This window comes from Harpegnathos saltator, unplaced genomic scaffold (genome assembly GCF_003227715.2).
Source record: "Harpegnathos saltator strain DR-91 unplaced genomic scaffold, Hsal_v8.6 scaffold182, whole genome shotgun sequence".
NCBI lineage: Eukaryota > Metazoa > Arthropoda > Insecta > Hymenoptera > Formicidae > Harpegnathos > Harpegnathos saltator.
In genome coordinates this window covers 2,137,830-2,155,862 of record NW_020229964.1, presented here as the reverse complement: position 1 = coordinate 2,155,862, position 18,033 = coordinate 2,137,830, and the positions used below count along the sequence as shown (strand labels likewise).

General features: G+C 43.9%; 1 protein-coding gene across 3 annotated transcripts in view; it reads right to left on the bottom strand.

Annotated features, from left to right (window-relative positions):
- The window catches only part of LOC105182503 (neuroligin-1), a 130,762-nt gene that overhangs the window by 22,892 nt on the left and 89,837 nt on the right, over positions 1 to 18,033 (bottom strand). For all 3 annotated transcript variants that reach the window (XM_025297650.1, XM_025297651.1, XM_025297649.1), the window contains one exon: positions 5,306 to 5,570. In XM_025297650.1, coding sequence (XP_025153435.1) covers positions 5,306 to 5,570 — 265 coding nt within the window. The remainder of the gene's footprint in view (positions 1 to 5,305; positions 5,571 to 18,033) is intronic.

Sequence of the window (18,033 nt, the reverse complement as noted above, 5' to 3'; positions counted from 1 at the left end):
GCGAGAGCAGACTTTTTTTAGGGATTGTTTCAAAGCGCGGTGCTCTCTTCGTCGATAAATGACACAGACAAATTGAGAGAAAAGAAAGCCAGAAGCGAGTCAGTTACTTGCTTCGATTAAAATAAACAATTGCTCACAACTCGAACGATATGAATTTTTCGACCCATTTTCCTCCATTTTGTGAGTCCTGAATCTTTAAAGTCTTGAACCTTTTTTTTAAACACCCTATACATGCAATATTGTTTTTTTTCTTTCCTTTTTCTTTCCTTTCTCCTCTTTCTCTCTTTCTTTCTTTCTTTCTTTTTCTTTAGTTGTCTTCTTCTTTTTTATTACTTTCTTTCACTTTTTATTGTGTAAGAATTTTCTTATTCGTTTACTACTGTATCAATCTTGTACACCAAAGGGGTCAGATCCGACATTATAAATAAATAAATAAATAAATAAAAAATATACAAAATCCCCTTCGACAAGCTTTGCGGGCGAGCTCGCGTCGCGCAGCGCCTGCGGCGGCGAAAAAAATGCGAAGAGAGGAGAGGGGAGCGAGATGAACGGGGAGAGACTCTCTTGTTTCGCGAATAATCGCCGTGGCGCGATTCGCAAATCTCAGAAATGCCGGGCGATTTCTCCGAGGGATGCACGAAACATTAGTCATACGGAAGTAATCCGCGAAGAATCAAGATATCCCTCTTAAGAGACGGAGCCCGGGCGCTCTGAAAGGGTTGAAAGGGGAGAAAAAGCGAGGCGAGGCGAAGCGCCATTGAGGGTAGTCGACGACACTCGAGCACGGCTCTCGCGGGCCCGCGCTGGCTCGGCCGTTATCGGCGTCGCGATAGCTCGTTCGGGATTTAAGCCCGCGAACTATCGCGATTCTCAAAGTCGGACTACGTACGCTCGACAGAGAAAGAGAGAGAGAGAGAAAGAGAATGACAGAGTGAGGGGTAGGGAAGGGGAGGAAGAGAGTGAGAGAGAGAGAGAGAGAGAGAGAGAGAGAGAGAGAGAGAGAGAGAGAGAGAGAGAGGCGGAAGACACCTAATAGATCGCGGCGCACGATCGTGACGAAGATCGCGCAGGAGGTCAGCGCGCTCGAGCTTCCGCGCTCTCGTGAGTGCGCTCGTGGGTGCTTACGAGCACTCGTGAGGTGCTCGAGCTTGCAGCGACGATCAGTCAACGTCTCGTCGTAAAGTTTTCCAGCGGCTCCGCGCGATAAGAATTTCCGATTTCGCTACCGACGAATATCGGCGGAGGCCGCTGCCCCCCGCCGCTACCCTCACTGCAACCCCCGAGGCTGCGGAGGCCGCGGAGGCCGCGGAGGGCAGAAGCCGCGGCGTTGTACGCGATATCACGTCGCGATCTCTCGCGCTCGCGTCGCGTTACACTCTCCGCCAAATGAAGAAGTATTGTCTGGATCTTTTCGGCTCATGAATATCACATTCGCCAAAGGCGACGCGAGGCCTTTGTACTCTCCACCAACAAGCAACTTCCAGTCCATTTCCTAAACTGAATTATTTAAGTCCACCACGTCTCTCCTTCGTCTCTCGTCTCTGTTCCATCCAGCCGGAGGAAAGAGGAAGAGAGAGAGAGAGAGAGAGAGAGAGAGAGAGAGAGAGAGAAAGAGAGAGAGCCGGACTGGTCGTCGTAGCGCCGCCGCCGCCGCCGCCGCCGCGTATCGTTGCCTCGCGTTGCCGCATTGCGAATTTTTGCAAATCTCTCGAGAGCGAGCCGCGACGCAATCTCCCGGGACGGTCGCGATTAAATCGGGACAAGAACGCGACGCGAGAGCTGCGCTGTGCTGCGCTCTCTCGGAGATCCGACATCGCGAGGACGATATTCCATTTGCGCCAAAGGGCACCGGCCATATCGCGGCCGGCCTCACACAGCGAAGGAAATTCGATTACCATCGGCATTGCGAAGGACGCCGACGACGCAGCGGGAGCTCTCTTCTGACGCGGCGCGGCGCGTGCGAATTGCCATACGTATCGCGTATCGTTGTAAACAAATTCGCTCGGCCGTGCGCGCGCGCGATTGATACAAAACACGAGTCGTACACGGTGTAATCCAATTATTCGCGCAATTGCGATTAAACATGAGCGGCAGTCGCGATAAGCGCCGCTTGCGCGCGCGCGTAATGCGGCATGATGATATTCGCTTCTCCGACGGAGCGGAGTAGAGTGCGGGACGAGTGGAGTGTATTTTCTCCGGGAAGGTTGCCCTCTTCCTAGGGGTTAACCCTTAAACACCGGGATGGGAGAAATTTCACTCGATGAAATTTTGTGCTAGATAAATTTAATTACATGAGTCAAAGTCAATATACAGTTTTTGTATTTCTAAGGGAAAGATTTATAATGTTCATAAATACCTTAGACCATTTATGCTTAAATAAAAGAAATTTTCTTTCTTGTAACGATAGAATATTATCTTTCCTTTAAAAAATTGTAAAACTGTTTTGCACATTGCTACAAATTTTTACCAAACATTTATAGCTCATGTACACTCAGAAAAAGATAATAAAAGAATTGTGGATGGAAATTCACCTGATGATATCTTTTGCTAGATGAAAGTAAATTTAATTACATGAATCAAAATTAATATATGGTTTTCATATTTTTAAGGAAAGGATATAATGTTCATATATATTAGACAATATTTTAGACTATTAAATAAAATTTTTTTTACAATGGAATATTAATATATTTTTCCTTTAAAATGTTGTATGACTTAAAACTATTTTATATACTATATTACTACAAATTCTTATCAAATATTTGTAATTCATGTACCCTAAAAAAAATTATAAAAGATTTATTGAAAATTCACCCGATATTTTTTAGATAAAAGTAAATTTAATTACATGAATCAAAATTAATATATATTTTTCGTACAAACGTTGCTATAAATTTTTATCAAATACTTGTAGTTATACTCAAAAAATAATAAAATAAATATAGATAAAAATTCACCTGATGATATTTTTTGCTAAATAAAAGTAAATTTAATTCCATGAATCAAAATCAATGTATATTTTTCATATTTTTAAGAGAAGGATTGATAATATTTATAAATATTTTAGACTATTAAATAAAAATTTTCCTTTACCGTGGAAGATTATTATTTTTCCTTCAAAAAATTGTACGACTTAAAACTATTTTATACATTGCCACAAATTTTTACCAGATATTTATAGTTCACATACTCTTACGAGAAAAAATAATAATAAAAATATTAAGAGTGAAAATCCATTCGTTCTACTAATAGGAGGTAACAAAAACGTCCTAGTGTTCAAGGATTAACGAAAGCGTTTACAATAGCGCAAACAGACGTGTTCATCTGCGGATGTACGGATGAGCGCTAGTGTGCGTGTGTGATGTAGTGTAAAGGCCATCACACACAAACGAACTTAAGCAGTAAGACGTAAGCAATAAGCAAATCGACCAATCACAATCGAAATTTAAGGACGCCATTTCAAAACTTACGAGAATAATTGATTGTGATTGGTCAGTTTCTTTACTGCTTATGTCTTACTGCTTACGTTCATTTGTGTGTGATGGCCTTAATTGTGAACTAAAGACTGTGACTTCGCGCGAAACATCTGCCTGAGATTACCGAAGAAAGAGCGAAATGATCGCGCCGTTATGAAAGGGCTTTCAGAGAGAAAGGACGAATGTGTGTATGAAGTAGATTTGAGAATGGACGTGAGACACTGGGGGGATAGCAGGATAATCGCCACGGAGAAAGCGGAGAGAGAAAAATACCTCGAAGCCGGATTATAATATCACAGCGCTATGGATACAATGTTGCAGTAGTAACGGCCGCATTTGCCGCGGTAAGGAGATCTTGGGAATAAAAGCGTACCGCTAGGAGCGCGCATTAGTTTGAAACGCTACTAGATTCTTTTTAGCGATTCAGAATAACGCAACCGGACTAAATAAACTTGCATGTAAGGTCACGCGCAACGCTAAACCAGTGCCCAATTAATTAATAATTAACGAACGCGTGAGACAAAGTTTCGAGGGACAATAATAATAATGCTCAATAACGCGGAGGACAGAGAGAGAAAGAGAGAGAGAGAGAGAGAGAGAGAGAGAGAGAGAGAGAGAGAGAGAGAGAGAGAGAGGGAGAGAGGGATATGTATACAAGATGTTAAAAAGACTTAAAAAGTAGACAAACAGATCGAAAAACAAAATCCTTTCAGTCCTCTCCTCCCGTTTCTCCACGCACGTTTCAAGTATTTGCGTTCTCATCCTGCTTCAGCATCCTTATGATCGCGCAGTTTGGAGTGAATCCTGTCAAAATTGCAGAATTGCAATTCGAGTGCTCTTTCCTTATAATCTAGTGTAATAAAAATTCTTGAAAATTTCCTTCGGCAAGATCATACAGACGTTGAACGCATGTCTACCATTTCCTCATTAGAATAAGCCGACGTAATTGATAATGACAATAATATGTCGGCTTATTCTAATCAAGAAACTGCAGACATGCATCTGATGTGGAAGGTCTTGCCGAGGGAAATCTTCTGGGATTTTTATAACACTAGATTGTAATAAAAGAGCACTTCGAATTGTAATTCTGCAATTGGAAGATTTCAAATAGAAGCGTAGAAGCGGAAGATGGACACTAGTCGCAAACAAAGCGATAACAAAAGAAATAATATAATAACGGAAGCGCACAAACAAAACCGCGTCACCAAAATCGAAAACCGTTTCCAACTGCGAAAGAGTTGACTCTTCGAGGTTTGTCTTACCGAGCACTTTTCGCTCGATTCGCAGCGACTACGATCCACCCTGGAGTACCCTTTTCTTTAAACGCCCTGTAGGGATAGACGGGGAAAGAGAGGAGAGAAGGGGAAGAACGAATCGGCGAAGGCAGTGTCGCTTCCCCTGGGTTTGTCAATCGCATTATACAAATTGCATAACACGGAGAAAGAAGAGACGAGCGAGACAATACAAACCAAACTCGACCTAAGAGGCAGAAGTTCCGCTTTCTTCGGGCAAATCGCTCCCGGCTCGTTCGCCATCGCGTCAATCCGACCGCTTTTCTTTTTTCCTCTGCAAATAATCGCGCGAGGCGAACAATAGTCTCGCCGCCCGCCCGTCCGCACGCACGCACGCGTATAAACCCGCTCGAGATTCGTTTCGCTGCGCGCGTTGCACGTTCGCGCAACTTTCAAGTCGACTGAAATTAGATCTTAGGGAGACTTATAAGCCGAAAGTTCTCGCAAATGGGGGCGGAAGTGGAGCCGAGCGAGCCAGGGCTCGCTGTCTCCCGAGATGACTGAATATTCAGAAATTCCAACAAAGGGCGGTCTTACCTTGGCGACTCCGTAACCTTTGGCACGTAACCTGAAGAGGCAAGGCACCACGACAGCCGGCGAGACGGCAGCTATGATGCTGCCGAGCAGGAAACCCCAGATCCAAGGCAGACCTAGCAGGTGGGTCGTCAACGCAGCGACCACCGTGGCCTCCACCACCCAGGGTATCAGGCCGAGCTTCGGCACGGTAAGCCTCAGTCTCTTCAGGGCGTTCGGATCGAGATCCAAGCCCGCTCTGGTCAGTATGATGACCAAGGCGATTTTCCTGCGAAGCGTAAAACATGAACGGTTGGAAGAAATTTAGAGGAAGCTTGGGCCTATAGTGGGCCAGTTTTCAATTTCTTTTTTCATAATTGACAAATACTTCATAAAAAGAGCGGAATAAAGATTGATTAGAAGTTATTCTTAGTCTCTTTGTGACGTTTATTTTGAAACTTTTTGCAGGACATTTTCTGCAGATACGTCTTTTTTAAAACCTCTGCAAGTGATACAATTTTGGCAACTAGTTGTTTATATCGCGTCACAATGTTTCCTACATCGTACCGTTTTTTGTCATATTCATGTGATTAGTTGAAAAACTATGAGGAGATAAAAATAAAATACAAGCAATTTAAATAAATACGTGCTCAATCGAAATTACAATTTGTATCAAAAACTTAAAGAGATATTTTTTATTTAAAAAAATAAACATTAGAATTGCAAAAATAAAATATTTTTGTTTTTAAAAACTCAACTGAGAAATTAATTAAAATCACAGCTTGTGTGAAAAATTGAAAAAAGTATTTTTTAATTATAAAAGTAAACACATTATTTATTAAAATAATTATTAAAATTATGTCCACTTTTATATGAAGTTTATCTTGTATGAAAGTTTACTTTTTATTTTTATAAAATCATTTTTTGACCACATAATTAAAAATTGCAGAATTTATCTATTACATACTTGAAATTCAAGTTGCAGAAATAGAATATTTCCGTTTTTAAAAATTTTGTTAAGAAATAAGCAAGCATTAAACAGAAATTTTTTGTTTTTCAATTAAAATAAAAAATAAATATAGATAACACAAAAGAAAAAAGAAAAACTGCTTTCTATCGACTTTAAGAACAATAGTTACAGACGTAGTTTTCCTTGGAAATTTCTACATTGTAGCGATTTAGGCAATCAGTAGATGGTACAATTTAAGAGACTAGGCGTATTTTTCAAATTATGGCAGTAACGTATAAAATCATGTCCAAATTATATCATGCAAGTATGTTAATTTTAATGTAGCATAAAAACGATAAACAGCTAAATTAATGCACTTTTTGAAATTTTCGAAACGCCTTGCGTAAAAGTGGGTAAGACTTATTTCTAAAATTAAAAAAAGCCTTTACTCGTTTTTTTAACAAGACGCTTTCGTGCATAAACACTCACTTCCCTCTATTAACTTTATGGCGATAGACGAACCTCGCATAAAATATAGATGGCGTTTCGGTTTCTATGAAATATAAAGATGATAGAATTTAGGAGCCGGTACAATATCGGTAATATTTCCTATACGAAATGTCACACGCAAATCGACGCGCCATGGACGAGCGCTTAAAACCGAAGAACGATGATAAACCTTATCTGCGATATGCTCTTTGCTTTCCATCTCTCTTTCTCTTTTTTTATTTATGTCTCAAAAAAAAAAGGATGAAGAATAAGAAACAAGAGAAGCAGAGAATACATTGTGAATGAGGCTTAATACACACATAACACACAGGACGGCAGAAAGAGAGAGTAAGATGCATACAGGGTGTTCAAAAAGAAACGGTTCCAAATTCACCCAGAGTAAATAGATCACAGATTGCGCTGGATAAAAATATATATGTAACTCAAAAGATCAGTCTTTCTGGTCCTTCTTACACTCTCCTTAACCACGAGGACACGTCTCCTTCTCGACGCACGTCGCGCTCCCGGGGGTGAGGGGAGCACTCGGTGCCAAGGGGGAGGAATTAAAGTAAGATTTTTGCAAGTCGCGCGTAGAGGCGGAAGGTCGCCAGACGGGTTGAATCCCTTTGTGCGATTTATATGTCCTGGGGATCGCGGCAATCTGGGACACGCGCCGACGACGACGACGATGGTGACGGCGACGACGAAAGTTCGCAGCGTCGCGCGACCCGCGATGAAAATTCAGGTACGGCGATCGTTAAAGCCGGTTGTCTCGAACTTTGGAAAACCCGTTTAGGAAAGGCACACCTTTAGGGAAACTTATCCTATTACGAGTTTCCCGACGAAAAGGTTCGCGAAGTCGCAGCGTGGGCCGGGGCGAGCGTGTATTTCCCGCGCCGCGTCGCGTCCGCTTTCCGATCGCAGGGGAACATGTCGAATTTACACGGACGCAATGTGGCGCCGCGCCGGCGAGGGGGGCGCCACACAATGGGAAGATGGGAGGAGCGGTCTCAAGTAAAGTTTTCTATTAAATGTTATTAATTATCCCAAAAGCGCGTCACACTTTCCGCGCTGCGAAAAGCGCGCCGGACCCGCTCTCGTTTACTCCACTGCGCGGACCCCGCTTTAATTATTCGCGGTGAAGAAGGAAATCGCGCGTTGCTGAAATTAACGTCGTCATTATATCGTATCGTTACGCGATACGTTATAATGAAATAGCGCGGGCGCTCCCTCCCCCCGCCGCCTCTCTCTCCGCGCATTTCAATTTTGAGTAAATAATTTTCCTCCCTGATACGCGCCTACGCACGTCCACGCGCGCGAGGGAGAGACAGAGAGAGAGAGAGAGAGGAATATAACGGCGCGGAGTAATAGCTTGAAATTAAAATACGCCGGGGAAAGGCATTCCTCCGCTACATTAAATCCATTATTTCGCCGCGTTAATGGAGGGCTTCATCTCGCGCAGCGCCATCGAGAGGCCATCACACGAAGACTTGTTTGCGTCCCGCGGGCCGCTGCGTGTCTGAAGGCGCGTAATAAAAATAAAAATACAATATAGGTAAACATCGATGTAAATCACCCCGGCAAGGATCGATAATTGGCAATACCGCGTACGCTTGCACAGAGTTTCGCGAGCGCTCGTCTCGATGTTTGCTTCATTGTCGCGTCATAATACGGCCGCAGTTGAACGCACGAGAGAGCGAGTGAGCGGCCTCTCTCTGTGTGCGAGTTTGCGATTAAATAAACGAAAATGAATATCCAATTATTAGATGTGATTTATTCGCGCGCGACGTTTCGTTTTCGTCGTGGAGCGCGATCGCCGGTCGAATGTCGAGTGATCGTTTCGGCGTCTCGGAAATTTCCCTACGGCTCCGCCGACTGTTTTCGCGCGTTCGTTGGCACGAGATCGGCTTCTTAAATCTCACGGCACCCGCGCGGGTTCGCTCCGGGAGGATTAATTTCGTCGCGGCGCGCATACGTCATCCGCGAAGCGCGTCGCGCGCCGAGGAGACGTAATCGAATCGCCGAGATCGAGATCTGCGATCGCTGCTCCGCTTTTCCTCCCGCGGATCAAAGCCGACGACAAAGCGATCTCGCTTGGCAAGGCGGCTCGCGATACTCACGTGCCGTATAATTTACGACCGTTGCTCGCGAGAGCGTCAGCGAGCGAGAGCGCGTTGAAAGAATCGGCGCGCCGCACAGTGGGGCCAGATGACATTCTTTGGTTCAAAATTCTCTAGAGACCTGAATTTCCAACCGATCATCAACACCAATGGATGAGGTTGATCCTGAATAAATTCCGAAGAGATCTGTCTTGCCAAAATTAAAAAAAAATTTTTTTCTCGAATTACTAGCCTCAAAAGAGGAAAAATTATCGTTAAATGCGAGAAACTCGTGAAATATTCATTATTCGACACTTATTTCTATCTAATAGCGTATTCAACGGATTGAAATTATGAAGCCAATCAACAGACACCTCGAGGATTTATCGATCTTGAACCAGAAGCCCATTAACCCAAAACTCATATGCTCATAATACAAGAACATCAGATATAGACCCGTTAAGCACAAAATCGAGGGATTTTAATCCTTAATTCTTTCTTAACGTGGGCTGAAATGATGAGCTTTGAAATTCTGAGTTTTCTAAAAGGTGATTATAAGTTCTGGGGTCTCGCATTTAGTATCCATAGGCTCGAACCCATTGAGGTCGAACCCAAGACACTGTACTTTAAACGATAAACTTTTAAGACAAACCCTAAACTCATGAACTCTGAACCGATAATTTTTTCAAAATTTCGACTAGACAGATCTCTTTAGAATTTATTCAGGATCAACCTCATCCATTGGTGTCGATGATCGATTGGAAATTCAGGTTTCTAGAGAATTTTGAACTGAAAAATGTCATCTGGCCCCACTGTGCGCCACTTCGATTCTCGCGCGGAGCGGCACGGCGTGGCCCTCGCTGGAATTTCACATCGTTTCCTCGCGCTCGGAAGATGAAACAATATCCTTTAGCCGTTAACGAGTATACGGGGTGCCCGAAGAAAAAGAAAGAGTTCCAGAAGTTCAGGGTAGATGGTATTTATACCGAGTGAGTTGAAAGCACAGGGATGTTTTAAACTTTTTGCTTGAAACAAAAGTTTCGAACGCGTTTTAAACATTCGATAATTTTAAATATGTGTTTCTCTTAAACATGTTCTTTTTAATATGAATTTTGAGCATGAAATTACTGATGAATTATTGATAAATCTGATCTTTTCTCAAAATATCTATTTTTTTATATAAATATCTATTTTTATACATAATTGCACAATTATTAAAAAATTATTATTAGATATACATGTATATATTATATATATTTACTTAACAGTTCACATTTTGTTTATATACAGGGTATCCGGGATCTTTTGGAAATGTAAAGTTATGAAGATTAATTAGATCAAAGAGAAGAAAAGTCAAGTGCCATTTTGTAAATATCGCAATAGTTATTAAGTTATTAATATAGCCGTCATATAATTATAGATTAGGTCATTCTGAATAGGAAAGCCCTTTACCATTTCGCAAATAACTACGCAAATTTTCAAATTATCAATGAAAAGAGCCTCTAGATGCGATCATTTTCAATTATTAATAACTTAATAACAAGTGAGATTTTTGCAAAATGTACTTGACTTTTCTTGTCACTTTGATTAATCTTCATAATTTTTCATTTCCAAAATATCCCGAACACTATATATATATATGAATTAAGTATAATTACTATATAACTATATGTATGAATTAACTATATAAATATATATATATATGTACATATATTTCATAGTTTACTTAAATGAAATAATTTGAAAACTTTTTTTCGATGCATTTCGGGACGTAGCCGGTGGTTCAATAAAATAAAATTATCTTCTTCGAATTTCCAGAGATAAAATTTTCTTATTAAACCATTCTGAACCATTTCCACTACATTCTAAGCTGTATCAGAAATTAAGTTTAAACTATACTAAAAATTAAATGCATATATGTTTAAAGAGTAAAAAAACAGCATTAAACAAAAAATATAGTGTTTTGTTTTTTTCTTATTTTAGACATATTTTTTATCAATCCTAGTCAAAGAAAACACGGGTCGAAGAATTAAGCTCGCGCAGACATGGAAGAAGAATGCGTAAGACACACTTACTGTATATAGAGAAAGCAACTATAAAATAATAATATGGTCGCGTTATCAAAACCGAAAAATCCTTCTGACTCGGAGAGGCTTGATTTTCCGACCTGTGTTCACTAAAAGTATTTTTTTACTCGCTACAAAAAGCGTCATCTTTCCGGTAAGTCTGGGATCTTTTTTTAAACACCTTGTACACCGACCACAATATTATTAAATTATGAAGTCGGCGTACACTGACGGGCGTAACGGCTTCAATGTTCAGCGCAAAGTTACCGGTATTATTTCTAGACACAAAGCCACCGCAGTGACAAATGTCCTGCCAAAACAGGATCCTTTCTCTTACTTTGAATAAGTAATAAATCAATATCGCAACATTTGCAATGAAAAAATCCCAATAACCCGATCGCATAAATTGCCTTTACGCCGGTTCGTGGGCAAAAAGAAAACATGCGGCGGCGGCATCTCGGAGATCTCCTCTCGCGGATTCCTATGCTGCATTTTCCCCGACACGGAAAACCGCACAGCGATCGGACAAAGAGTCGCATCGGGCTGTTCCCGAGTTTTCAGCGTAATTTTACAAATTCGCCGCACAATACGGACACATGCGTGGAAAATGTTTCGTACGTCCACGAACGCACCGAGCGAGCGAGCGAGCGAGCGAGAGAGAGAGAGAGAGAGGGAGAGAGAGAGAGAGACAGAGAGAGAGAGAGAGAGAGAGAGAGACGAGAAAGACGGAGAGAGGAAGAGAGAGGCTCTCGTCCCTACTGGCGGCGCAGCGCGAGACGAACGAAAATATGAGTGCTCGTTGCGAACGTATCTCGCAGGATCAAAGGAATTTTTCCGAAATTAGCATATCTGGAAGGACGCGCTCCGGCACATTGTGCAAATTGCCCGCGTGCGTGGAGAATGCGCTCGCGAGCGCATGTGTCGCAAGAATATTTACGGCGGATTCATGCCGGTGAGACGTGGAAGCGCGCGAGATTCTTGGGGGCGAAAGAATACACGGGGAAAGAAACGCGAGCGAGCGAGCGAGCGAGCGAGTGAGCGAGCGACGTGCCTCGCATCGTTGATGTATCGCAATAAACGGAAAGTTTTCATGGAAACGCGAAAGAATCGACCGTGAGAGGAGACGATGAATCTGCCCATTTCTCTCCCTGGCGCGCGCACGCGCGCGCGGAGAGATCCCCCCGCGGTTAACATTAGAAGAGGAGAAACGCCGCGCACGCGCGCGCGCGCGTGTTATTTATCCGTCCCGCCGTGGACAATTCCCAAGACTTATCTCGCCGTTTCATCAAGCCGGAACTTTCGGCATTTTTCATCGCGCGCGGGGCCGTCCGCAGATTTGCGCGCGCCCGTCACACATTTCTGATACTCGAAAGCCCGCCGCGCGTTCCGCGCGGAGAGGACGCCATCTCGGAAATCCGCCATCTCGCCATATTGAGATTCTCGACTGCTGCACTTGGTAGCCGCATTACCTAATGACCGACACTGCAAATTGGCACAAGTCAATAAGTGTCTAACCGCGAGTTTGATCACTTTATTAGTCTCGCAGCCGACGCGACGGGGCGGGACGGGGCGGAGCGGGGAGACGGGCCGCTGCTTCGGGGATGTTTACGTGCGCGCACGGGGGTGGCTTCGCCTAAGCGAACGTGTACGCAAATCGCTTACAACGCGCGGCCTATGTTTCATCGCATTTGACTGCATTTAGCTTAGCCATACACGACCTCCTAACGACGTAAATGCCCGTTAAAGCCGGTATTACGTTTAACCGTTATGTGTGACAGAGTCCTATCGGCAACCTCGTCTTCCCCGCGCGGTAAAGACGTAACCGCCCGTTCAAACACGAATGCGGTAAGCTGCGCGATATAAAATCACCAGAGAGGCATTCCTGGAGACGCTTGGGGGATGAGGAGGAATCGGACGAAATTAGCCGGTTCGCTGGTGGACCAGAAATCAAAATATTTAATAATTTTCTGCCAAAACCAGCGAGAGCGAATAGTTCCATATTTTACACAGTAGTTTATTCATAGGGGTTTTTGATTCGTTAGTGACAAATTCGGGATCAAAATTACAAAAATCAATAAGGCGGCTTCAAACGGCTTGGAAGCCGCCATATTGAACTTTGATATTCCATTCTGGAGAGGATCATATTCCATATATGTTCGTGTTTTTTGGCTCGCGAATCCAAATTCGAAATTCGAAATTCAAAATGGCGGCTCTAAAATGGCGGTTTCAAGTGGTTAATTTTGTTATTTCATTATGGATTAAACTCGATATGTTTTCTTGGTCGCAACGACTATAACGACTTTTATAAGTCGTTTATAACGACTGTTATAAATTGTAATATTGTAATATTCGATATTTCCGCTAAACTCATTCGGCAATGAAACAATTTCCTTCAACATGTTTCACTCGCTAATAATAGAGGTAAAAATATTCATAATGAAGTATCGTCACTTATTGGAAGCTGTCATTTTGGTTTTCGCAATCTTGATTGAATTCATTATCAGCAATCCGAGAAATATGAACATATCGAATATGATCTTTTCCATAATAGAATAACGAAATTAGTCGCTTGGAAGCGCCATATTGGATTTACTGTTTTGAATTTTAAAATTTCAACCCTGGATTCGTTACCAGCGACCCGAAAGAAAGAAGATTTTACATAAAATCAAATGGAGATATCAATCTTAATAAATATTTTTCAAAACCTGACAAAGTTGAGTATTTAATCGCCATCATATTGAATCCGCCATTGTGGATTTCTCAAATTTGATTCCGGATTCATCATCAGCAACCCGAAAAACATGGACACATCAAATATGATCTTCTCCATAATGGAATAGCGAAATTAGTCACTTGGAAGCGCCATATTGGACCTGCCATTTTTAATTTTGAAATTTTGACCCCGGATTCGTCACGAGCGACCCGAAAAACTCTCTATAAAGAAAATTTCACATAAAATTAAATTGGGATATCAATCTTAATAAATATTCTTCAAAACCTGATAAAGTTGAGTATTTAAGTGCTGCCATATCAAATCAGACATTATGAGTTTCTCCAATTTGGTTCCGGATTAATTGTCAGCGGAGCAAAAGTCACGAGCGTACCAAGTTTGATGCAAATCCGTTGAAAATTGGCAGAATTATCCATGATGCTCTTATATAAGTCATTACCAGCTTTGGCACGTCATTTTCCGCCCATGTATGAGTCATTACCAATGAACTGCTTAAAGAGCATGAATATTTCGCGAACGTTCCCTGTTCAAGCGTAGTATTTATAGAAGTTATTAGGTGTCTCGGTTAATTCGGAGGCTTGACAACGAACGGATGGCTTCTAAAGACGATTCGTTCTTCCACCGTGAAATCCACTTACTGCGTCCAGAAAGACGGAAGAAGCAAGCGGCGGAAAATGTCTCGATTGAAAGGATTTAAATGACGGGTAATACATAACCATCAACAATCCACTCGCTCTTCAAAATCCACGCCGAAACACCTGACATTCTCGTCGAGGGAACGAATCTGAACGATTCGAGCGATTTGTTCGCCCGAACGAGTCGCCGTCAGAAGAAATCGTCAGTGGCTCAACAATCGACGAAACTCGTTACCCCGAGAGAGGCAATTTCGATTGAATTCGTCATCAACAACCCAAAAAACATGAACATATCGAATATAGTCTTCTCCATAGTGGAATAATAAAATTAGTCATGTGGGGCCGTCATATCATTAGATCTACCGTTTCGTATTTTGAGACTTCGACTCCGGATTCGTTCAGAAGAAAGGAGATTTCACACAAAATCAAATGAGAATTTCGGTCTTAAATAAATATTTCGCATAAACTAACAAAATCGAGTATCTAAGCGCCGCCTTATTGAACCTGCCATTATGAATTTCCGAATGAGGCGTGTTTCGAACCCGACCGAGGCGAGAGCTCCTCGATCGAGTCGCAATTCCAAATATTTGTCACGTGCGTGCGGCATGATTCAGCCGATGGAGCTCTCGCGGGTGTAGGTTCTGATAATAGATAATAGGTTCTGATAAATCTGATAATCCGAGTGTGACGCGCACGGGCCGCGTTTTCGCGAAGCGCGAGATACGGCTGTTAAAAGTCGTCGCGCGTCGCGCTCGGATAGCGTCGGCACTCGCGAGCGGCCACTCGCAATCATCGCGACCTTGGCGTTATCAGCCGGGTCGATCGAACGGCCGACGAAGAAGCGGCGCTTTCTGGTAGAGAGCCGGAAGAGAGCAACGGCCGATCTCGCCGAAAGCGCCGCGGCCGGCGGCGCTCGGACCTTGACGATCCTCGGATGGCGCGGTGGACTTTCGTCCTGCTGCGTGTGTTGGACGTGCCGATTAACAGGTCCTCGGCGCAAGTGCGCAGTATCTCGCGGCCTCTCTCGAGCGGCCTCTAATCCGCGACGCGTTAATCTCCGAACAGGAGCGCGAGTCAAGTGTTGTCGGCGACGCTGAGGGACGCGTAGCTGGAAGAATCGGCTCCTTATCGATCAATCGCCGCGCGCGTCAATAACTCTGATCTCGGGCAGATTAAGCCGGGAGATACCGCCGCGCCGGGCAGGCGTGCGCGTGTATTTAGCGCGTGATGTGATGAAACTACGACGGAGCGACGACGACGACGATGAGCCGGTGTGTGCCGCGCGTAAATACTTGAGGAGATAAACTCGTGGAAATACATAGTCGGACGCGATACGACGCGAGATCGCGAACCGAGGCGAGATGTATGCAAGCGCGGCTTTCGGGGAAGATAGAGAGAGAGAGAGGGAGAGAGAGAGAGTTATCCGCGGGATAAACGATCGGATAGTTTCCCCTATCAGCGGACTCTCAATATTTAACATAGCCGAATAAATCGATGGAGCGCGCTGGGGAAGCTCTCGTTATGAGAACCGTAAAGCTGTCGCTTGAATTTTTTACGAGCTTAACTAGCCATTGTTGCTCCTCTCTCGCTCGCCGCCTCCCCCCCCGCCCCCGCCGCTCCTCCTTTCGCCGTCGTTCTCGCGCGCGTCTCGGGTGCGCGACGGACGCGGCGCTCCATTACTGTAAATTGTGTCTGAAAAATTCCGTTTCCCTCAGCCGCGCGCGCCGTGGGACGTTTCGCCGATAGGCGATAGCCGATATGAAGCCTCGTCGTCCTCGCGTCCTCCGCCAATTAAATTCCCGGCAAGGCCGGCCGCAGCATTTCCTGCGCGCGCGCTCGACATTAGCGATTCTAGCTGCGCCTCGCGGCGTCATTAGTAGGCCGCGCGCGCGGGTCATGAGGCAAATTTGAGCAATCGGAAGGTACGTACGGTCGAGCGCAATCCGGGCTGATCCGCGGCGCGACACGGCGGAGGAGTCGATCCCGGAGACGAGTCCAGGTCGGCGAAGCGGGTCAAGTACGCGAGCGTCGCGCGGCCGGCCGAAGGTCGGGCCGCGACGCGATTTTCATAGCGCGCGCGTCTCTTTCGTCGGCCTGTCCGGCCGAGCGTGTCGGGAATCGCGAGGCGAGGCGAGCAACGGTGTTTCCGCGGAAAGAAATAATCGCGGGGGGAGGAGGGGGGCGATCAATCGTGGGAAAGCGGTGGAATCTCGGCCGATTCTTTTGTCAACGGCGTTCGTTAGCGAGAGCGGAATTTGATTGGCGCGCTCGGACGCGCACTTGTTATGCCGCGCCGCGCCGCCGCGCGTGTCCGCGCGGCGCTCCGATGCGAAGCCTCGACCTTAAAAAGAAAAAGACGCCTACTTCGCGATCGCGATGAGTCGATTGTTACCACGGAGATACCTTCGAGAGACCTTCGGCGACAGGTCGACGTCGCCGCGCTGGCCGCCGACGCCGTCGCCGCCGTCGCCACCAGTACTTTCCAATAATGACACGCGAGTGGAAATAACGAGCGTTCGCGATGAGCAGCCAGCGACGAGCGGTTTGAGCTCGGATTGAGCCCGGGTCTCCGCGAGAAATCGCTCCTACGAGAGCGCTAAACTGCCCCACTTTTTGCTATCTTTCTCGCCCGGCTCCCCCGGCGTTACCTAATCTGTAACGCGTCGAATGCGGAATGGATCGAGCATTGGGCCGTCTGTGAGGCGGGGAACAAACTGCCCGAGTAGAAGAATTAATAGGGCTCCGGTGAGGGCCTGATTATTTTCCCCTGACATTAATCGGGCCCTAGTAGGGATAAAAAGACAAGGGCCCTGCAAGATGTGTAATAAATGGTTTAACGGGTTCTTACAAAGCAATATTATGAGGGCCTTATGAGGAAATATCAACAGCGCTTCATAAGGCAATATTAATAGGCCCTTATAAAGAAATATGTTTATTATTGCTTGAATAAAAATATTCGTTCTTTTCATTCTAAGAAATTTAGACTGTAATTTCTTTATTTCTTTATAAACTTGTTGGTATACAATAAGAATTTTTTCATTTTGAAAATGTAGCACACTTTATAATATATATATAAAATATAGCATTCTTTACACATAAAAATCCTGCTACTGTTTTTATTAAAGTTTGCTGCATTTCAAAACGAAGACAAGAACTAGAAAAATCCTTGGAAGAGACTAATGAATATGGCAACTGATAAAACTAAGAAAATTTGTTTTTAATTGCGACATAATTGAAAAATCTTTAAAAAAACCAGATAGAGAGTGTACCTACTAAAACAATACTAAACTATAACAATTTTACTACACACTTTATATCTTATTAATTTTCTATAACAAAACTTGATTTTGTACATCTAAAACATCCTTAGAAGATCCTTCTAAGGCTCCCATCAGTTCTCCACGTTAAGGCGTTATTTTGTAAAGTCAAAGGCATCCCTAATAGATCCTTTTAAGGCCCTTATCTTTCCCTATGAGAGCCTTATTTGTTAGATCTAAGACATCTCTAAAAAATCCTTCTAAGGTCCTCAGCAATTTTCCTTACCAAAGACTTATTTCGTAAAATCTAATTATCCCTAAAAAATCCATTTTAGGATCTGATGTGATAATAATAAGGCATCCCTTTTTAGGGCATCCTGCTTTCTTCAGCTTTATCGGGGCCTTATGCTTCATGAGAATCCTAACAATTTTTTGCTCGGATCCTTCTTAATGGTCAATCGCGCAATCTCCGACGATGCGTCAGTAACAAAAGCTCGCCGGATTACGGAGATAGAGAGCGGAATCC